This window comes from Lipotes vexillifer, unplaced genomic scaffold (genome assembly GCF_000442215.2).
Source record: "Lipotes vexillifer unplaced genomic scaffold, Lipotes_vexillifer_v1.1 scaffold1061, whole genome shotgun sequence".
Taxonomy (NCBI): Eukaryota; Metazoa; Chordata; class Mammalia; order Artiodactyla; family Lipotidae; genus Lipotes; species Lipotes vexillifer.
The window spans coordinates 190,379-209,256 of NW_006789959.1; the positions used below are offsets into that span (position 1 = coordinate 190,379).

Here is an 18,878-nt window from a genome sequence, read left to right on the forward strand (position 1 = left end):
CTTGGTCCTTTGGGAAAAAATTCTCCCCGACCACATTAAAAGTGGTGTATGTTTATGTTAGCTGGTAGGAGTGACTTAGAACATGCAAAAAAAGAGTAGGAAAAAAAAAAAAAAGCCTATTCCCGTGTCATAAGTTTTTGTGTTAGTATTTGCTTATCATCAGAAGAGATAGGAAAAAATAGGAACAGAAGAAAATTTTTAATAAGTGAAGATTTGAAAATACCATCCATAAATATGTATGTTTTATTTCATCCCTAATTTCTTTCTTCTTCTCACTAGAGCCAACTGTTTACAAATGCTTCATGTGGAATTTCAGGGGCATAGCTGAATTCATTGTTTTTAAGCCTGTCTTCTTTAAATCTCCAAATACAAAACAACATCCAAATTTTGCTTTCTCCTCACTGGTATAAGATTACTATATCACATAAGATAACATTCTACTGTATTAAAAATACCAAATACAATAAGGTACCTCTTAGATTGGTTTTATAATATGTATTGAACACAGCCATAAAATTTATCATTTTAAAAATGTCACCTGTAGGTGTGCTTGTGCATAAACTAGTAGCATACCATAGACAGGGTTCACATTTTGAAAATAAATCAGTCACAAAATGGTCAACTCTTTATGATTTCTTAATGTTAGTATACTGTAAAAGATGTGAATTTGACAAGATGGACTCAGTGGAAGACCTGCATCTAAAAATTGGCAAAATTGGTGCCAAGGGTCGGAACAAATTTCTCTTTAAACCAAATGTATCATATGACCTCTGCATAAGTACAATTTAATTTACTAACTTTTCACAGATAAATTAGGTAAAGTTTACAAATCTTTTACAATGACTGAAATTTATATTATTTTAGGGAATATGCATAAAATAATTATTGCTGTCTTCTGTTAGTAGGACAGTTACCTCCAAAAGATCCTATTTCAGTTGTCAGGACTTTTAAAGTAATTGATTCACTTTGCATCTCCAGGCAAGAGTTTAATATTGTTCTTAGAGAGGTTTTCCAGATATGTATTCTTCAGTACCACAGAGTCAGTAACCTAAATTCTCAAAATAAAGTCATTCACGAAATAAATTCTTTAAACATATGCTGCTGCGCTTCAGACGCTGCACCTCTCAGCAATGGCCTGAGTTGAGGTTCAGGTCTGCTACTTGCTGGGTCTGTGATCTTGGGCTTTTATGCATTCCAAGTCTCAGCTGCTGCTTCTGTAAAAATGTGTCCTGTAATCTCTGTTTCATAGGATGGTTGGGTGGAGCTACCAAAATAATATACCTGGAGAGTGCTTTCTTTTTTAAAAGCTATAAAGCATTATACAAATGTTAGTTAATATTTTTATATATTATATGAACCAGCATGATTCTTTAATGTGAAATTAAACTGAACATCTTTGAACAACTCAGCAAACAGTGAAGGAGAAGTAGACTACCAAGTTTCCCTGAAGTCTAAATATACAAGAAAAGAATGAGAATTCCCCTATGAAAATATCCCTTGGGCTGGTTTAGGCTGTTGCAGGGTAATAATGACTTACGTTCAGCTGGGCTGGCACTGCTGGAAGTCCCAGGGTAATGTTGGGCAAAGAGGGAGAGGTATAAAGACTGAGCAGGTTCATGGAATCTTCGTGAATTAGAATGCGTTGCTGTGAAACCATTTTCTGGTAAAAAAAAAAAAAAAAAAAAAAAAGGAAAAGGAAACAAAAAAAAAAAAAAAAAAAAAAAGTGAAAGGGAACTCTCAAAATATTACACAATATCACATATTTTACTGTAATGTTCTCATTTCAGAAAACAGATTTTATATTATCATAATCTGTCAAAACATTTAAGTATTTTAATTAAGAACTTATAAGTACTTTATGACTTCTGTATCCAAAAATGTTATATGTAATAAATTAAAAATTTCTTCATCAGTTGTAACTATAAAATCTGAAGAGCAAGCTTCTATGTTCATTTGGAAAAAATTCATTTTAAAAATTCTACCTTTATGGAATATAATCAGTGTGTTTGTCATCGATTGGTAAAGTACAACAATTAAATTGAGTAATTCTTATGAGCACAGATTTTTGTATTAAGGCATGAAGAATATGTATGTAATGTTGCTATAATCATTATCCTCATATGGATTAAACACCATTTTGCTGATGGGAAAACTCACACAAGAAAATCTTAAATATCACCATACAGGACTTCTATAACAATTAATTATATCTTTTTTTAAATATAAAATTTGTGAAAAGACAGCTCTGTATGGTGTTTTTTCAATCATACATATCCAGAAACTAAAGTAAATGTTCAAATGTTGTGAGTTCCCCGGGCCACAACAGTCTTCACTTACACTGAAATACCCTGAAAATTTTGGCATCAGAGTCCTTTTTACAACAAATAAACCTTTTTTTTAATCCAATACTAAGAGTCATGTTTTCCCACATGTGGCCTAATATAGTTGCTTGAATTACATTTTCTGTTTAACTCTTGCTTCCCTCCCAGAACTCTTATACAATAAGAGTTACAAAGGTCTTATTAGACTAAGGAACTCTGGCCTGATATGGTCCCCAAGGGAACAACATCCCTGAAAAAGAATACTCCATGTAACAGTATGACACAGTGACTGCTTTCTTCCCAAACAAAAAGCATATGGGACTCCAATAATAGACCACCTCCAAGAGGGATATTGCACACACGGGCTTTGACTAAAGTAAATATAATAACTTGTCAAGTATGTTTGGGGGAGCGGTAGATTTTCCCCTGGACAAACCTGGGATATCAATTAACTGGGGAAAATATCATGTGCTAATACAATGCAACCTCAGAATGTCACTGAAGAGTGATGCGCCACCAAAACACAGGATGTTATTCCAAAACATCACCTCAATCATACGTTTGTTTGGAGATGAGTCGTAGCCTTAACATAAGAGCAGAAAGCTAAAGGTGGACTTTTCTCATTGCAACTTGGAATTCCACACCAACTCGGAGTTTGTTTTTTCTCAGAAGAACAAGCCAGATATTTGTACATGGAAAGCAAGAAGTATATTGAAATTTTTAACATTACATTGAGTTTATATGAAACCCTTTACAAAATTAAAGTTGTCAAAAACCCATGAAGATTGTTGGAAAAGATTTTATCATCAGAATGTGTGAGACTGCAATTTTAAGGAGTATCAACAACGGCTGCATATTTGCTCTAATTTAAAAAGACGAGTTATTTTGCTTATACTGATATGTTTTTACCATGATTTTTAAATATAGAATATATATACCTGAACAAGAACAAAAGAACGTATGAGGAAGTAAAAACATTTTAACTAGCTTTTTGGCAGCAAGCAGCCATTTATAATAAAAGGATATCTCATTTGCTTATCTGTACTTATGGAAGAGAAATAAATGTGGAAAAATAATTACTTTAAATCATGTACAATATTCATTCAAGGTTGTATCTGCTTCCCACAGCACGGAGACTTGACAGGCACTGTGGGAATGACACCAAAAGTTACCCCAACCTCACAAAAGAGGTTATCTTTGTTTTCCAGCCAGAACTTGGGCGATATCCTCCTACCTCATCGTAGGAAGCAAACCTATACTAAAGTGAAAAAAAGGTTTCTTCTCAGGTGTAATAATTGCAGTAGCACACTGGCTGCTCACAGGGGCTTTGACAAAAGTGAAGGGACTTGGGAATGTTCTTACTATGGGACTTTAGGCCCCTGTAGCTTCATAGCAAAATTGAGTGGTGCCATTTCCTAGGATAGCACCGACCATGTGCCAAGCCCTATGCCAGGGAGTTTTGGGACATTAACCTAATTCCTAGTTCCTAATTCCAGGCACTCTCCAGCAATCTTACGCTCTTGTTATGGATGAAGGAACTGAGTGATTTCCCTAATTCTGGTTCCCAGTGGGATCAGCAATAAAACTTTTAAACCGATCAAGGCTGGATGATTTGTTGTCAGGTACTGCTGCAGGAGCTACACACCACTCTGCAGCCATTACTGAAGGATAAGGGAACCATAAAAAAGTACCGAGAAGGAGGAAGCTTGAGAGAAAAACAGGAAGCACAATCAGGCCCTGGGGCTTATGGAAAAGAATAAAAGTGTACAACTGGGAGCCAGCTAGTCTGGCGTGAGAAGAAAGCAAAAGCCCTGGTGGCTTTATAGACGTGAGGATCTTCAAGTCATGGAGACGATTCCTGAGGAAGTAAGGAAAGTCCAAAGTCCCCCAAGTTGGGGGGTATAGTTGGTTCTTCCCACAGAGGCTAACTGGTATATATCATATCACGGAACTTCAGAGACTTGGACATAATTTATTTCCTTCAATTTACAGATAAGGAAATAAGCACAGCATTTACATAAACTTCCAATGGATAAAATCACAAATGACTTAGCTGAAATAATGTTTTTCTCAAATTATCTCCTTTAAATATAACTTTCCTCAATTTGACTTCTTTTTTTTTAAATTTATTTATTTGGTTTGCATTGGGTCTTAGTTGTGGCAGGTAGGCTGCTTAGTTGCGGCCCGCTGGCTCCTTAGTTGTGGCATGAGAGCTCTTAGTTGTGGCATGCATGTGGGGTCTAGTTCCTGGACCAGGGATCGAACCCAGGCCCCCTGCATTGGGAACGTGGAGTCTAAACCACTGGGCCAGTAGGGAAGTCTCCTCAGTTTGACTTCTTGATAGAAGCAGGCTACCTGTTCCAGGTTAATGTTTCTTAATAAGAAACCGGAGCTGTAGGGTACACTGCTAAAAGGGTGCAGACACACTTGAAAGTCAGATGAACAGATGGTGAGAGGGACCATTTCACTGGGACAGTGAAGAATCCTGACCAGCATTCTTGCAAGGCTGGAAGGCTACCCCACCTTAGCACTGTGGTGAGCTTACAAGTATTTCCAGGCAAGGCCAGGATTTTTCCAGGAAGCAGTTTTGAAACCAATGCAGCCCTTAAATCAGTGCTGTGCTAAGATGCCAACGTTTCATACCTTAGAACATGCGGAAGATGGTTTTAATCTCAAAATTTTTCAGAACCAGAAATGATTGCTGTAGTCAGATAAAATGGAAATATTAAATGTACAACGGCTACTGCTTAACATTCACAAAACAATTAATTAATTACAATTAAGTTAGATTAGTTGGGTGGGAGGGGTACAAAGATGGCCTAGGCCACGTAAGTTCACATGCTACTCGGGTGCACAGAAAAGTAGAGAACTAGCTCTAACGACCCGCCATAATTACTATAATTAGAGGATGGTCAAAACACTTCAGTGGCACAGAGCAGGTTGTCGATTTTAAACCAGGCTCTGATGGGTAACTAGCATTTCACCAGAAAAGAGCATGATGTTGGGAAGAGGGATATGACTGAGCCAGGTGTTGGGGCAGGGGAGGCCTATATCCATATTTTAATAATGACCTTCAAATTTTAATTACGTTTCTCACCATCATGGTAATTGGAACCCTGAATTATGGATAATATTTGCAATTCAGGTGAATAAAATACACATAAACTGAAAATTACGTCTCTCAACAGAGCTATTTCTTTAGCCATTGACCTCAAGAAGACCTTAGTTTCAGTCAAAAGATTCAAATTCTCTTACGAAATGGACACTGGCAAAAATTAGAAAAATGGACAATATTAAATGTCACAGGGATTTAGGAAAGTAAAAACCATCACACATTACTGGTGAGACTGTGGACTGGTATAGCAATTCTGGTGAATATTTCAGCACTGCACACCACGACCCAGAGTCGTTCTCCTGCTGCTCAAGAAATTCTCATTTAGCTACAGAGTGATGAGCGTGGATATACAGTAAAGCATTTTTTGGTGGTGGGTGAGAACTGGAGGTCACTGGGGAATCCAACTGGAGAACAGGTAGGTAAAATGGAGGAGTACCCACCATGGATTATTACAGTGATTAAAAGCAATTAGGCATATGCATCCATTATGATGTGACTAGCTCTAAAAAGAGCTAGTCTTATTTTTATCACATGCTTAGTGATAAGAATAAGAAATGGAATGAGATTGATAACACCATGCCATTTATATCCCCTAAAATTCATGAGCACAAAGCAAAAAATACATGTATGATGTAAGAACCCATGCAAACAAAAGTACAGGAGAAAATGACTGCATACAGGGGCAAGGAAAATGCCTGTGGGGATAGAAGATACTGAGGAAGGAAGGAAGGAAGGAAGGGAGGGGGGAGGGAAGAAGGGAGGGAGAATTCCTTTCTTGCTCTCAAGAAGACAAAGAAGTCAACAGATGACCCTTGACAGAATACTAACTATGTAATCATCCACTTTTTAAGAGGCTCACAGAAAAAGTGAATGTAGAATTTTCAAGTTACTGCATGCTCAAAATTATCTACAATATGCATGAGCATTAGAAACATTAGAAAAAGAATATAAGTACCTACAAGGTTTTAGTGAGCAGCAGTCTGGACTGGTGTAAAGGAGAGTGGTCTAAGCATCTTACACTTGAGCTCTACCACTCACTGGATTATGACTCTGGGTAGCTGCCTACCTTCCCTGGACATCAGATCCTTCAGCCTAAGACTGGAGCGCCTCTGACTAGATCTATCAGGAAATATCTGTTCTATTAGAGCGGCATCTAGGAAGACATGCTTGTAAGCCTCAATCTGTTTTGGCTTTAAAAGGTTCCAAATCCCCAAATCTAGATTATCTAAATAAAAAGAAGAACCACATTAAAAACAAACAAGTAAACAAAGAAATTTTAAAAAATCTCTTAATCATTTAATGTTTGCCTACGGTTTTCATGGTATTTTCCAGTATAGTATTTATTTTCCATTCTCCTTTCAGACAGCTAATAGAAAATTAAAATCTCCATGTGATGAATAAATTTTTTTAGGCAGTAAAAGTCTCTACGTTTTCATTTTTACTGGATACCCAAGAATGTATTACCAAAATGGTTTGGAGGAAAAAAAAATTATCATTTGACAGGGCTTCCTTTGCATTTAAAAGTCACTGATGCTTTGTTAAAGGCCTTGGTTTACATTATTGACTCACGTTATTCCTAGTAAATGATTCTTGTGTCATAGCAACCTCCTTTCCCTTGGGGGGGTGGGGGGAGGAGGGTCTTATTTGCAGCTATCTAAAACCATAGCTCTACACCCACTCAGAAGGGAGCATAACATTTACAGCAAATGTCACAACAACTATTATGAAACAACAGGCAGATGAGTCATGTGAGACTGGGGCAAAACAAGTGACATTTCAGATGATTTTAGAGTACTTAACCTTATTATTAGAATCCATTTTTAAAATCGTTTGTATCTGCTGGAAAAAATTATTTAAAAAATAGCATAGCAGAGCCAGCCACTAATGTTCAACTAGAAATAAACCAGCGGCTTGGCTACTGTTAAAATAGCTATCAAATAAATCTACCAAATCTAAAATAATGGTGTTGATATTCATGGAAACATATTTGAACCCACAGGCCCACAGTATTAACAATAAAGTAACTAGATAGGTAAAGACATCTCTGACTGGAGTTGGAAATAGAAACTCCTGAGGTTTCAGCTCCCCAACCAAGTTTACAAATGAGTAAAGCAAGTAGCTCCAGTGATCCGAGTTCGGGACTGAGCATATGTAAGAAATTGAAGAGATGGAACAGAAGTGGCCAGAGCAGATGGAGGCTCAGTCTCACGTGAGATTTGCTGGCTTGGTGACAAACATACTAATGAGTTTTCCCTACGAGAAGTCAGTATTGATACCAACAACAAAAAATGAACTTGCTCTGCACCTCACAATTTAACACCTGCCTTCCAAACACTGATTCCCCACCACAAAGCTGCTGGGGTAGTCATTACCACCTTTCACTAGATAAAGAATCTGAGGTTCAGGGCAAGTTCAGCAACTTAACCAATGATGACAAAGTGGTTGGTTTTGCAGCCAGGTTCCTTGGGAGCCTTCTGAATGGAAGACCCATACATCTGAATGCAATGTGCAGTTTCCTTAGCCTGGACTTACAAGTAAATTCTCCTCTTACTTCTGTCTTAACCTTTATTTAAATTATGCAGAACACATGAATTATGAGAGAGAAAATTTTCTTTTTACCTAAGCCTCAAGATCAGCCTGAAATACAGCCTTACTTTCCTATTTCCTAAGCAGCAAAAAGGGAGTAGAATCCCATTCGTTTACATGGGATCTGAAAGAATTAGGTGACATGCTTTTCTACTTCCAGGTCACAGAATAGAGAGTTGATTCAAATGTACACTGTTACACTATTTTAAGCAAAGATGGTAGAATAAGCCTATTTTATAAATGGTAAAGTATGCAACTAATTTGATTTTTGAAAGTGTAATGATGTAAATTTTTCATACCCCCAAATATTTCTGTTGATATGACATCACATGCTATTATTAATCTTAGATGTCTGTAAACATCATACTAAATTCAAAATGATTAATCCAAAATTGGCTGAAAAACATTGTCTTTTCCTCTTTTCTCTAATTTAGGTGGAAATATTTGGTGTTTCAAGACGAGGATATTAATTTGCTGACAGTTTCAGTCTGAATTCTGCTGTCTCCTCACCTCTCCAGTATGAATTATGCTACAGACCTCTGTAAATGCAATGCAGCAGAAAACCACATGTTAGCCATCAGGGCTGAATTTTTTGTTCTGGGCCACGGAGAGGCTACCCATCAGTGCATAAAGGTCTGCCCACCTGGCCTTTTGGATCATAGTTCAGACACACAATTAATTCATTATGAGGTAAGTCACTGCTTGCTTTTGAACTAGTCTTTCCAGCTTTGGAGGTGAACATCCTGTCACTGACCTGAAGAAATACCTCTACTCTTTCAAACTCCATTCAATCACATTTCCTTCTGTTTTTTTTTTTTTTTTTTTTTTAAACTGGTGGGGGTGGAAGGAAAGAATATGTCAACAATTAGCTGAAAAGCTGGGGCATATAAACAGATAGTTGTGTTTAGGTATCAGCAAAAGGTTTTAGGAATATAAAACAGATTAAAATAGTAAAAGCAAATTCCTTTAATTTACATTCTCCACTGTATATATTTTGAAATTTAATGACAGGGTCACACAATCTGGGACACTGAATTTAATTTCACAGGTTTTAAAAAGCTTGAAGTAAAGACAAAATCTCACCTTTTCCCATTTATATCCAGTCTCATGAATATGTATTGCTTGGTTGTTTTTTAATGTTGTACTAAGTGCTATATGCATATGTTTGTATTTATAATGAAGGGGTATATGTATCTTCATCTTTAGTAACAAACCATGTCCCCCACTGCCTTCCTCCCCCTTGAGAGGTAACCACCATGCTAAATTCTGTGTTCATCACTCACTCGCCTTTTTAAAATATACTTTTATTGCATACGTTTTTCCGATCAAAATACTGTACTGCCTGTTTCTGAACTTAACAAAATACTATCAAGCTGTAAGTGGTCTTCCGCACCTTTTTGTACTAACAATGCTTTTCTAAGAATCATAAATGCTGTGGAACGAATGTGGTTTAGTGTGTTTTCATTTTCCAAGGATACAGAATTCATCCAGAACCTATTTAGAACCCAGATCTTTTAGTGTTTCTGCAATTGAAACGCATTCTTCAAACTGAGAGGAAATGGAAATCTAAAGTTTTTTAGAAATATTTGTGACCAAGTTGTCCTTTTCCTGGAAATTGATTAAAGGGCTGCAGAAAACTGACTGATATTGAGATATAACTGCACTAACAGAAATACAATGCCTGTAACCAATAGTCCAAGAATCCCACTTACATCTATGGCCACAAATACATGTGAAATACTTATTCCACCTGGTATCATGTTTTACAAAGAAAAATGAAGACGAGAAAGGGACAATAGGATGGTAAGAAACAAGAAATAGATGGAGGACAGGAGAAAATATAGTGGCCTGAATTGTATTCTTCACATAGCTGAAAGATGGTCATAAGCAACAGAGCATCTATCTATTCTGCTCATTTTCCTTGGAAAATTGAGGGAAATTTTTGAAATCTAAAATGAATGTGTATTCCTCTAGAAAGAATTTACTTTTGCTTTTTCCAGATACCTAGGGAACTAAAAATCTGGGGCACTTTAAATTAAATTAACAGTTTGAGGTTATGAAAATTCGGGCTACAACTAGCTTCTGGTTACAACTTCTCCAGGAAAGACTCTGCCCCTGCTCTGGTCTACATCAAGACACCTCCGTGGGTGGGGATGAGGGACTCACCAATGTAGCACAGATATGGGTCTTTGGGTTTGAATGGTTTCCTGTTAGATTATCCTCTTTGGTCAGTACTGGGCTTTGCCTTCTCTCTCCCTTCAGAGTTATGTGAGGCTCTGAAAACCAAAACTCAAGACTCAAGTATACAAATGTCCTCAGAGAAGAAGTGACTTCACTGGCTCCAGTCCTTTCCTTATCAGGGACAACCTTCCCTTATATTTTGGCCAGATAATTTATAACTTATAAATAATTTATTATACATGTATGTGTGAATGTATGAAGTTACAGACACAGATGTTGGCATAATGTACAGAAGACGTTTCTATCAGTCAAGCTAACCGTCCAAAGTCAACTAGGTTGCCCCAGGAGACAGTGAAGCGAGTTCCCTTTGAATAAAGAGTGCTCTGGTGGCAGTCTGATAATCACATATCAGGAGAGCTACACAGATGGTTCAGTAATCAGAGATTTGATCAGTCCCTTTCAGCCCCAAAGGATCATGACTCTATGAAACACAATGGAAGAAGCATGTCACAGTTATATATGAGAAGTTACTACACCAGCTTCCCCTGCATAGAGCAATGCATGGTAAGGAGGCATTATAATGACAGAAAAGAAATATTGAGAATTTCAGTCGATTGATGGTGACTCCAAAACAGCTGATTCCACAGGAGTGGCTGTTGCCTTTGCTAAGCCTACCACAGAAACTACATAGACAAATTCTTGCTGACTCACAAATTTACTTTCCTCTATTGTTGTATCACTGGTTTCAATAAATCATGTGCCAAAAAAACAAATGTTATTAAAGTTGACTGTATACAGTCAGGAAAAAAAATCATGTGTTATTTCAGACCAGTTTCCTTTAATCTTTCATTTTTCAAGGACAGAGTTCATATATCATTTATCTTTATAGCCCCACTGCCAGGCAAAATGACTGGCACATAGTAGGTCCTTAATACATGTTTGCTTAGCGGAGCTCTGTGTTCCTCAACTATGATACTTCTTCAGGTCCATTGGATAAGACACCTAACTTGTTTTGGGCAACTGTTCTTCTGAGAGGCTTGCATGACGTTGTTTTACTTACTGATGGGTCTATTCCCATCAGGATAACCAAGAACCATGCAGAAGGACTTTTGAGTCGCACAACTGCTGGGCAGTATATACTCAGCATCACTAAGAGTGGTTTCTTTGAGGATTATACTTCAGTATTTTCAAACCATGACTGTCATCCAAACTTTGTAAATCAGATTGAGTTTACTCAATTCCACACATTATAAACCTATCAGAAAAATAACTAAGAACGGGTGGCTTTAAACTTCAATTCAGAAATATCACTGCATTTTAGGGGGCTAATCGAGGATTAACTTTTAAAAGAACCAAAATAATGAGTCTTACCTCAGCCTGAGGAGTAGGGGGCAAAACCGAAGTCTCATTTTCAGTAACATTACCAGTTGGCCCATTGTTTGGTGAACTGGGACCAGACCCTGGAGAACTGCTACTGACTGAGGATTCTGAAAAACATTGTGAAGTACGAATACACTCATAAAAAACATACAAAGATGAACTGCAGTCATACTCTAAGTAATATACAGAAGCGAACATTGTTTTTCTTCCCCTACGTGAATGACTAAATAAAAAGAACTGTGAAAAATTTTGGAACATTTCTGAATTTCCATACCACGTTTCTTCCTTTGCTTTCACTGCTAAAAATACAACATAGTATTCATTAATTTTAGAGAAGTAGAGATATCCAGTTAGAGAGGATTGTAGAAGCTTTCGATTAGGGGAAAAAAAAAAAAGAATGTAATTTCCTCTTACTTGCTCTTGTGCTACCATAAATAATAACAGTAATAGAGATAATGGACTTGCATAATTCACAAAAACATGCCATCAACAAATGAGGCCTGGAGTCATTCCTGTTGTGTGTGGAAAGATTGCTTATATGCTGTGTTATAAATGGCTCTTTATTTACTAAGGCTGTACCTTATTACAGCACATCTTAGTCAAAGTTGTATGCAGAAAATACAACATAAGATAAAATCTCAATATTGTATTGATGGCCTTGTACAACATTGGCTAACCTTAACTCTACCCAACTTATTTTCCAGAAGATGATAAGTTGCCTAAATTTAATATGTTCAATTTTAAACATCAATATAACAAGAAACTCATTTAAGCAAGAGTTGGATAACAACAATATAGATCACCTCTGTCATCTTCAGATATAAAATTCACACACATTTCAAGTTACAAAGGAAGTAATGCACTTACTAAAATATCTAATTAATGAAATAGAAACTTTCAGTTCCTAGAAATATAGCTAAGAGAGGCCATCTTATCAAGCCTTGGCAAATTATCTGTTGAGCTCTAATCAATCCCCTATCACCTTCCATAGTTCACTCATTTGAACATTTTTCTAGGTGCCTCATCCTTATACCTTGTCTACTCAGCACTGCACAGATGATCTTGGCCTCACACTTCTCAGAGACTGACAACTTCTGACATGATTTCTATCAGTGACTTTTCTTTCTACCTCATGATTTTGTCATCCACACTCTCCTTGCCCGTGTCAAAGTGAAAGCATTTCTCTTCTGCTCCCCGCTCCAATGTGGGCACAATCACCCTCACCCATGACCCGACCCAGTCCCCTTAACACTTGCTTTAGAATTCTGCTCCAGCAATTATTTTGAATCTTCAGGTCCTCCTTTTCCACTGGAATTGTCCCTCTAGTCTGAAAGCATGCTAGTAACTTGTGAGAATTAGCGTGCTTGTTCTTCGAGACCAGGCAATCTAGCTTGCTCACTGTGGACTGCAATTGTTCTCCTGAACACCCCGAAATTTGAAGGCTTTTGACAAAACAGTTCTCATTCTCCTCATCCTTTCTACAAGAAGATTCTCCACTTCCATGTTTGTTTTTCCATCTCTCTGGCTTTTCCTCCTTTGACCAATTCCTAAAGGTAGATATTCACTGAAGTTTGTAGCCTTATACTATTTCTCTTTCCCTTGTCAAAATCACTCAAAATTATGACATCATACTATCATTTTTAGGCAGAATACTCCCATAACACTTTTATTTCTTGCCTTTCCGTCTCATAATTTCTAGCCTGAATCCCTTTGGAATACTGGACATTTTTCATCTTTTTTTTTTTTTTTTTGGTATGCGGGCCTCTCACTGTTGTGGCCTCTCCCGTCGCGGAGCACAGGCTCCGGATGCGCAGGCTCAGCGGCCACGGATCATGGGCCCAGCCGCTCCGCGGCATGTGGGATCTTCCCGGACTGCATTGGCAGGCGGACTCCCAACCACTGCGCCACGAGGGAAGCTCCTTTCATCTCTTTTTATATGTGTATCAAACTCAGTGTATTTCAATATTAAATGTGCTCTGCTTACCTCTGTTTGTCACTACACTTACAGTCATTCTCATTCCCTTCCCTACTCCAAATCTAATCAATTACTAGATCATTTAGTTTTGTTCTTTACATCATTTCTCATCTACTTCTGACTACAATGATGTCAGCTTAATCCCTCAGCCCTCATTATTCTCTCATGGACTATAGCAAAAGTCGCCTGTATTTCTAAGTTGCTACAGCAGTCAGTCTCTCCAAACTTTCCTTAAACTGTTGCCAGATGGATCATAGCAAGACAACTTTCACTACGTTCCTCTACTCCAAATGGAACCTAACATTATTTCCTACTTTTGCTCTTTCTGAACTCTGCACTCAGTCAAATTCAAATCGCCTACTCTCTGTATGTGCCACTTTCCCATTTCATGCTTTTTTATCCTCCTTTTCCTCCACCTACTTCATTGAAGGTCCAATCCCACCTCTATGCTCAAAGCCTGGCTCACATACCATCTGTCACCCGTGAATGGAAGCTCCCAATTTTCAGGCTATAGTTGCTTGCCCTCCCTTGGAACACCTATTACTTTCAGCTTTCTATTATAAATATTTCTCTACTCAGGAGTGCAGTACCAATGGAAAGAATGTGAGACTGGTGACAGAATTCTGATCCTGCCACCTACCGACTGTGGGATTTCATCAAGTCAATGATATCATAAAATTCTTAAATACATATTGCTCACTACCTTTCAATCTATATATCTTGCTTACATTTGGTTAGTCTACTTTTATATTTGCGTCTTTCTTGTTTATTTTTCTTTTAACAAAGAAGATGCACGTTAAAAAAAATACTTCAAGAGTTTCCTTCCCCTGGACTCCTAACTCCTGTCTTTCAGTGTGTATGACTACACACTGACTTCTCATTCGAGACCCATTTCTGTATCCTGTCTTTAAAAGAAAAAAATAAAAATGAAAACTATTTTTAAACATTCTGTCTTGTCAATTTAAAATTACGTTATTTATATTATTTTATGTGATACTTACACAGAAGTATTTCCTTATGTAGAAATCACTGTGATAGGCACTAGAATTCAAGACAACAAATCCTACAACATGATTCTACAGCATCACGCTGGATAGGGTCTGGGAGGGGAGGTAGCAACTGATTTTCTGGGAACACTGACAAAAATCTCTGAGAAGAAATAATATCACAACTGGGGCTTGAATAAGAGCAACTCATGAAACGGGGTCAGTGGAGAAGGGAAGAGGAGAGGAGAAGACTTTGCAGGCACAGGGATGTTAGAATTTTAAATTAACATGGCTTTGGGGGTGGGGAGGGGTGGAACACTCTTGGCTTTGAAAAAGAGGAAGATGATAAGTGGTTCCCATGTCAATTACTGGGAAGAGAGAGGTGGCATGGGTTTGGAAAAAGCAAACACTTGAACCTATGAAACAAGGAAGAGAGAGGTAGAGGTGAAAAAAGAAAAGCAGTGGGAATTCAACTGCTATGATGCTATAGTGGTCTCCGACTCAATAGCAAAAATAATTAGTATTAAGATCCAAACAGAGCTCATCCTAATTACATGAAAGCTGGCAAAGAAAGGGGAAGGAGTACAGGTAAAGAAAGCTGTGTGTCCAGTAGTTCAGATCCTCCAAAGACATTTAGAATAACTGCAACATACCAGTTAAAAATATCTACCAAAGCATCCATGAGTCCTAGCTTATTGATCAGAAATGTGTGTCTAATAAAAGTACAAGTCTCTTCAAATACATGTTTTTTTCCTCAGTTGAAAAGGGGAGTTATTATATCACAAAATTAGAAAGAGAAAATTATGATATTTCACAAGTAAAGAAATCTTAGTAGAACTCTAGCAAATCATAACCCTTACAAATGAGAATTAATTGTTACTCAGATAAGCACTGAGCTAAATTCCACTGAAATTTGGTAAGGACGAGAAAGTGACCATGGGAAAAAAAGTTATGATCAAGAAAACGATTAATAGGAAAATAGAAAAGAAATTGGGATAAATAAATATGACCTTAAACAATAAGATTCTAAAAAAAAACAAACAAAAAAGCAACATACATGTTTTTCTATTTTCAAGTTTTTCTGTTATGAGAGAACCTACTCTCTCCCACTAGAAAAATCACCTATATTTCGTTAGACAATTGATATGTTCATTATTGTTTACATTCATTGAAACAGATTCACTCCCCAACTCCCCAACCCCACCAAGGACCTCTATTATGAAAACTTACTTAAGATTTTTATTCACTAAAATACATATAAGTTTCTTGGCACAAAAAGTCTATAACTCTAAATTTAGAATTCAATTGGTCAAAATTAGTGACTATATTTGATACTGGAAAATAAGCTCTAGTAAAGTAATTGTTTATTTAATATTTCTTATCCCTCAAGAAAAAATTTTCCCACCAATACTTTCCCTCAGATAAACATATTCATCTTTCCGGACTGAATAGAAGACTAAACATTTTTTTGCCCTAGTAGCCTGTCAGAGCACTGTGTCATTAGTATTCTGTACTTTTCCACCTCTGCCTCTACCTCTGCAATCTTCTCCATACTGTCTCCCTAAACTAGATACTATCATGACCAAAGAAGACACAGAAAACAAATAATTTGTTAAAACTTGCTAAGAATAAGATCTGATATTGGAGAAATAATACCAACTGACTATATTGGTATAAGCACAATTTTCCTTGGGGATGGAGACAAATGGTTGTAGATTACCATTTCTTTATTGATGCAACTAAAGGAAATGACCAGATACAATGTATAGCTCTAAGTAGGTACTCGATAAACAGTAGCCAGTATTGTTATTCTGGCTAGTCTTTTTGGTTCTGGTATCCCTATGTCTTCTCCAATTTCAGACCAGGTACAAATGGGACTAGCAGGCTTTGTAAGACATCAGGTTAAATTTCCCAACCTGTTCACCCCACTACTAACCAGGCAGCTAAAAAAATAAGAACTCTTCCATTTGAGACTAGTGAAAATGACAGTTTTTTTCCCTTCATAAAAGGCAATATATCCCCCTCCTGCCATAAGTCCCAGTTCACTAGTAAACACATAAAGTCATTTATGAGTTCTGTAAATTTGTTGAAAAGTCAAGGTTTTGCTGTTCCACGTAGTTTAATTTTCCCAGATGTATTTTGTACATTCATGTCTGAGTATGCGGGAAGTGTTCTTCTTGGACCTCCCTCTGCTCATTTCTGATCAAATTTCATTAAAAGTTATATTCTCCTGGCTGGCATTCCCAAAATGGACTGCTTGTTTCTGAAAAGATTAAGGTGAGCTTTGGCATTCCCTAGTTATGCCTATTGACACACAGTTCTGTTTTTCATTCATTTCCTGTTTAACACAGTGAATGCAGCAAGGTTTACTGAACTACTTGTGAGTTTTCAATATAATTTCCTTTCAAGAAATGTTTCTCCTCAAAATAACTTTTAATATACAACAGGTATATTTTTCTAAACTTTTTTTGTTCATTCCTACTAGCAGCATTTTTAGTGTATATCTGCCCAGTCCTCAATTACCTGTCACCTCAAACATTCGCTTCTTGAATGAAGTGACAACATTTCCATCCTTCCGCCTGAGTAAGGGGCTGCTTCTCCTCTCTGCCACTTTCTGTTTTAACCTGGACCGCACCTTCAAGTTGGGCTCAGAGGCTGGGGATTGAGACAAAGAAAATAGATAAAAATTAAAAAATGGAGAGCCAATCGCTCCTGTGTATAAAAAACGGCTCACCCTTTTCATAGTCCCTTCTCATCTCAAAGTAAAACCCCAAGCATGTAAATAAGGCATTGACTATAAATTAATTAAACAGACAAATGTCATAATTATTTTTATGAAATATGTGAAATGTTCTTCTACTTCTCTAAATGTAAAGTGAAAAAGGAGAAAAAATATGTTTCGACTTATTTTACATAGCAGAATTGGGATTGTTAACGGGAAGTTAAATGACTGAGTATGTCTGGGTCAGAGTAAGATTTATTACACTTTATTGTCAGTTCTTTCAATTCTCTCAAGGGTGAAACTCAATAACCACAAAAACAGTACCTTAATGTGATTTTAGAGACTCTAGGCTGACTTCTGGTAATAAGAAGACACCTCTGCAGCATATAATTTATGTCTGATTCTGACTCCTGAAATATTTCATTGTCAGTAGTTTTGAACCTGAAATCCTGGGAAAATATACTCGGTATAATAACACAAAACCAAGTAGAATCACTATGAATAAACCTTTGTATACAGTGAGTACACAATCAATTAGAAAGGAAGGGTAGCCAAGTCTTATTACTAAAGTTCTGAGTTAGGTTATATGTTCCAAAATACAAATGCACATTATTCATACATACGTTACTATTTCTTTGGTTGAACTATCCTAAATAGTGATGCTCTATAATTAGTCATTATTTATTAGGTTTTTAAGTGATTATACTTTAGAAGAATGGCAACATTGGACTGAGTCTGTAGTAGAAATCAGTGATTATGATGGTGCTGGTGGAGATGATAATGATGATGATGATTAGGGAAACAATGTTTCTGATGACAACTAACGTTCACATAGTGATTATTATGTTCCACTACTGTCCTAAAAGCTTTGTCAATATTAACTTCTTCAGACATAAAAATCCATATGGGGTAGATTCTACTTACACCTTGAATATATCAATGAAGAAACCAAAACCCAGACAGGGAAAGTAACTTGCCAAGGTCACAAAGGTAAAAAGGGATGATGCCAGGATCTGTACCCAGGTAACCTAGCTCAACTCTAATCTTCTAAATACTGAAAATACTGCTCTTCCACCTTTCTTTATGTATGAACAGTATAACAATTATACGACTGCTTTTCCAAAGCATTACTAATCATCTACATCAGATACAATGTTATAATGTAGCTATAATTCTGGATCAGATAAAATGATTTCTTTGAAGGAATTTTATAATCCTGCCAAACTACAGAGAGTATCAAAAGTAGAACTTACAATCTTTTATTACTCATTTATTTATTTTTTGTTTTTGACTTCAAAATCCTGTACTTTACTTTCCTCTTTGTTCTTCTCTTTTTCCCTTTTCTTTAGCTCTGCCTTGGACTGAGAACCCTAGATTTTCTTGGAACTAGCTAGGTAAAATAAAAAAGTTAATTTTTTTGCGTTTTACACCTGATTTTATGCCTGAAAATACTGAAAGTGTAAAAATAAAGGGGTGGTGCTGAAAATATTGTAAAAGTAGAAAATGGGCAGGAGAGGTGGGCAGAGATCAGGACTGAGTACTGAGTACTGACTAGAGACCTGAAATGTCTTACTTCCTGGGCCTCCCACCTTGAGGCAAAGAAGGGAAAGA

General features: G+C 36.9%; 1 protein-coding gene across 9 annotated transcripts in view; it reads right to left on the reverse strand.

The window, feature by feature from the left end:
- HDAC9 (histone deacetylase 9) overlaps nucleotides 1-18,878 on the reverse strand; it is a 186,164-nt gene that overhangs the window by 20,032 nt on the left and 147,254 nt on the right. For 5 of the 9 annotated variants that reach the window (XM_007463052.1, XM_007463053.1, XM_007463051.1 and 2 more), the window contains 2 exons: nucleotides 11,576-11,691; nucleotides 1,538-1,660 (listed from right to left, as the gene is read on the reverse strand). In XM_007463052.1, coding sequence (XP_007463114.1) covers nucleotides 1,538-1,660; nucleotides 11,576-11,691 — 239 coding nt within the window. Of the gene's footprint in view, nucleotides 1-1,537; nucleotides 1,661-11,575; nucleotides 11,692-17,068; nucleotides 17,201-18,878 lie in introns of all 9 variants that reach the window. The other 4 variants (XM_007463050.1, XM_007463054.1, XM_007463056.1 and 1 more) reach the window with 1 other exon arrangement.